Source organism: Pagrus major, chromosome 24, assembly GCF_040436345.1.
Source record: "Pagrus major chromosome 24, Pma_NU_1.0".
Taxonomy (NCBI): Eukaryota; Metazoa; Chordata; class Actinopteri; order Spariformes; family Sparidae; genus Pagrus; species Pagrus major.
This window is the reverse complement of record NC_133238.1, coordinates 12,155,224-12,159,015: the sequence shown is the minus strand read 5'-3', so window position 1 is coordinate 12,159,015 and position 3,792 is coordinate 12,155,224. Positions and strand designations below refer to the sequence as shown.

The 3,792-nt window shown below is 52.5% G+C and overlaps 1 protein-coding gene across 1 annotated transcript; it reads right to left on the bottom strand.

The window, feature by feature from the left end:
- Positions 1-1,168: 1,168 nt before the first annotated feature.
- LOC140992382 (fidgetin-like) lies at positions 1,169-3,445 on the bottom strand. The gene has a single exon (XM_073462695.1). It carries the CDS (start codon positions 3,440-3,442, stop codon positions 1,169-1,171), a length of 2,274 nt encoding a protein of 757 aa, XP_073318796.1. The 5' UTR covers positions 3,443-3,445.
- Positions 3,446-3,792: the final 347 nt, after the last annotated feature.

Genomic DNA, 3,792 nt, shown 5'->3' with positions numbered 1-3,792 from the left:
CCTTTAAATTTTTTGGAGCTGCTTTTAGCATCAAGTTCAACTTCGTCAGAGAATAAATGATAAATGAGCCAATATTTTGCGCAGGATTTAGCTGACAAACTGATGGAGCCTCCATGCAGCCTAACCATATAGCCTAGATCACATACATAATATAAACAATGTTGATTATGGTTGTTTTAATAAATATACAACTCCCACCATCCCAGCACCTTCCCGGCTCTTGTAACCCCCAAACAGCAATGCTGGGCAACGTGTTTTTAAATTTTTTTAAGAGCGATGGAGATAAGCTTCAGGATTGGTCAAGTAGAAGCAGGTAACTAAAGCACCTGCTGTGAGAAAAAAAAAAAAAGAAATAATGTTTTTACTCTCACTGTTGATTATGTTCCATCTTTCCAGAACATATCTAGTACATTCATTGTCACCTCTTGCCTATCTATCCTAGCCAGCTGAGGTACACCTAACACTGCTTCGTCAAACTACCAAACCACCTCGGATTCTCCCGTCAGATCTTAGTGCTTTTCGTCAAAATATCTTGAGGTACTGTACAATTCACAAACGCTTTCCTGAGTTTTGTTTGTTACGTTTGTTTGTTTTGCAGACACAGGATCAGAAGAGATGAGTGTGAGTCAGGGCCCAGACTACTGCCGCCCTGATGGATTACTGCTCTTAGCAAGACAATAAAGAATGATTGACCACCACCGATGGCAACTGTCAATCTCTGTTTTTCAGACTCACTGCTGAAGTTTTAAAGCTCTTAATAATCATCAGCTCATGCCATGAATGTAGATTGTGAGGCAAATAAACAAAGAAAGAAAATCAGAAAGCACCACTTCAGGCACTTGGATAGCCAACTAAATCTCAAGAACAAGAACATAAAGATATATACACAGACACTGGGGCGTCTCTTCTGAAGCCAACTTGCTTGCAATGTGTAAACAATGCCTGGCTTTCTGGAGTGTCAAGCATTCAAATTAAAACTCTTGCTCGTTAACTGCAAAACTGCCAGTTGTCTCATCAAACCAGGTCTCTTGGTGCATCTAAACCCTGCTTGTGAGAACTCAGTGGGCTTGTGTTGGCCTTCTGTGTGCCTTTCCCTCCAGCACAATGCTTCTGCCCTGAGGGGAGGAATTGTGGATGCCTCTTTTTCTCAAGGGCGGAATCTATCATTTCACTGGCTGCAGCCGAACATTTTGTTCCACTCAGTGTACGTGTCAATCTCTTTCTGCGATATACTGGCTTGGAATTTACAAAAGACACTCTCAATGTCCTGGTAGGTGAGGGGCCTGACCTGTCCCCTGGGCATCATACCCGTCATGTCCATGCCCTGTGCAGAGACATGTAACAGACCGACGAGGGCCTCCTGGCAGAGTCTGGCCAGGTCCAGTCCGGAGAAGCCCTCGGTACGCTGGACCAGCAGCGCCAGCTCCTCCTCACTCATGCAGTATTTGTGCTGCGATTGAGCCAGGAGCTGGTTCACGATCTGGTGTCGGGCTGTGCTGTCCGGCAGGGGCACAAGGACCCTCCGAGCAAAGTATCTGCGCAGCCCTTCGTCCATGTCCTGGGGTCTGCTTGTGGAGCAAACCACCAACACTTGGTTGCTTCCGTCCTCGCCTGAGCTCATGAGGAGTGAGTCCAACTGGGCGAGTAGCTCCCCCTTCAGCCGGTTGATGGGGCTTTCTTCACTGAGGTGGGCTGACAGCAGCATGTCCACCTCACTAATGAACAGTACTGAGGGCTGCCTGCAGCGAGCCACCAGGAAGGACGCTCGGATAATTTTTTCTCCGTCTGCCAGCCACTTGGTGGCCAACGTGGACCCGCTGAGCTGGAGGAATGGTGCACCCAGCTGGCTGGCCAGGCAGCGACCCAGCAACGTCCTGCCGCTGCCCCTGGGGCCAAACAGCAACACGCAACGTGGGGCTGGTCCCAAACTGCTGAACATGTCCGGGCGCAGAATGGGCCACAGGACCTCCTCCTTCAGGGTTGCCTTGGCCAGTTCTAGTCCTGCAATGTCACTCCAATCCACCGGCGGCCCCTGTTGAACGATTTCAGAGGTAACCATGTCTAGGAGGTGAGGGTCACTGGTTTTTAGCTGCTCTTCAGCAGGCCGGGAGGAGGAAGTGGATGAGGAGGAGGTAGGCCCTGGCGCTGAGTGGGAGAGGTGCAGACGGTGATCATCAGCACCTTGCTCACTGAGGGAAGGGGAGGTGAAGCTGACAAGGGAATCTGCTGAGCGGGACCCCCCCAGGGTGGAGGAGACGTAGGCCGGTGGAGTCAGTGGCCCACCAGTCACCTGGCTGCTGTACTTCCTCTGCTGCTGCTCCGAGGACATCGTGGACTGCTTCTGAGGATTAAAAGGTAAAGACGCCTTTTCAGCACTTCTGTCAAATGCACCACCACTGGCGCTGTTGGCGCCTCCATTTGTACTGCTGCTGTCTGCTATCCTGTACATGGGGCTCTCAGCTGAGCTCCGAGCCTGGCCATAGCCAAAGTTACCGTAAGTGGAGTCTATCTCTCCTTGGCCTGTCATGTAGAAGGCTTTCCTCTTCAGTGAGTTGGAGGAGCTACTGTTGAGAGGAGTGGGGGCGATTGGGGTCAGGTTGTGGCTCTGGTATGGGTATCCAGGTAAAGCAGAAGAGGGGGGTAGGGGTGTAGGTGCAGCAATGCCTGAGGGGAGGTATGAGGAAGGAGGGGGCGCTCCCCCAGGGCTGTATCCTGGCCCGACCGAGCTCTGAGCTGGGTAGCCTGCTGGGGGGTAATTATAACTAGACAAGTTGGGGGAGCCTCCGTTGTAAGCTGGGACTAAAGTGGGGTGGGAGGGCGGCGGAGGGGGTGGCTGCAGCAGCCCAGAGCTGTGCAGTGGGGAGGGAAGTGCTGGGGTGGGGGCAGACTGGGAGCTGTAACTACTGTGCAGGTAGGAGCTGCTGTATGCGGGGCCGTATTCCTGAGAGGGCATGGAGGAGGAATGGAGGGCCGTGGCAGTGTGGCTCCCACAGCTGCTGCTGGAGTAGCTTGGCTCACTCAGGGTGCTGGAGGCCAGGCCGGGGGAGCTGCACATGCCAGACACCACCTCTGAAGCCGCTGCCACACCTCCCTTTCTGACAGAAACCCCCTCTGGGATGCAGCTCATGGGATAGACGCCATCCTGCCATGGCTCTGATTCACCTTTCCGGCCATTCATCACTCCTGGGACCCCAGGGGCCTCAGAATAAGAGCCCGGCATCTCCAGAATGCCAGAATACTTCTCAGCATACTTCTTGAGCAGGTTGGAAGCAGTGAGGGCTGAGATGTCGTCATTGGCCCAGGCGTACTGGTAGGTGGCCGAGCGCTGCAGGTGGCCGGGCACCGCCCTGTAGGCCTCGGCCTTGTGGGCTGGCGAGCGCGTAGTGGAGGAGATGTCGAAATGCTGTTCGGCCCACTGGCTGTGCTCGGGGGTCCACTGCATCTTTAAGCCTGAGAGAAACGAGACATAGACAGCGCATGTGAGCACACTGACATGCTAAAATCATTTTAGCAATAATTAAAATGACAACACCTTCAAATTGCCTGCGATGGAAGGTGGTCAATTAAAAAGGTGACATTCATCTGGAGGCTTGTTTGCCATGGCTTTATTTTTATTTATTTATCTCCCTGATTCATGTCATGAGAGGGTTTTGTGTCCAACTACACATGAAATGTTAATTTCCACAGATCATGAAAAGGACGGCGTGTGTCTGCAGGTACAGTGCTGCACAGAGGGATGGTGGGATGGCTGGTTACGGCAGCCTAATGCACCCTGGCCAGACCAATAAGACA

Coding starts and splice junctions, on each gene's coding strand:
- LOC140992382 (XM_073462695.1), bottom strand. CDS start 3,442: ATGCAGTGGACCCCCGAGCACAGCCAGTGGGCCGAACAGCATTTCGAC.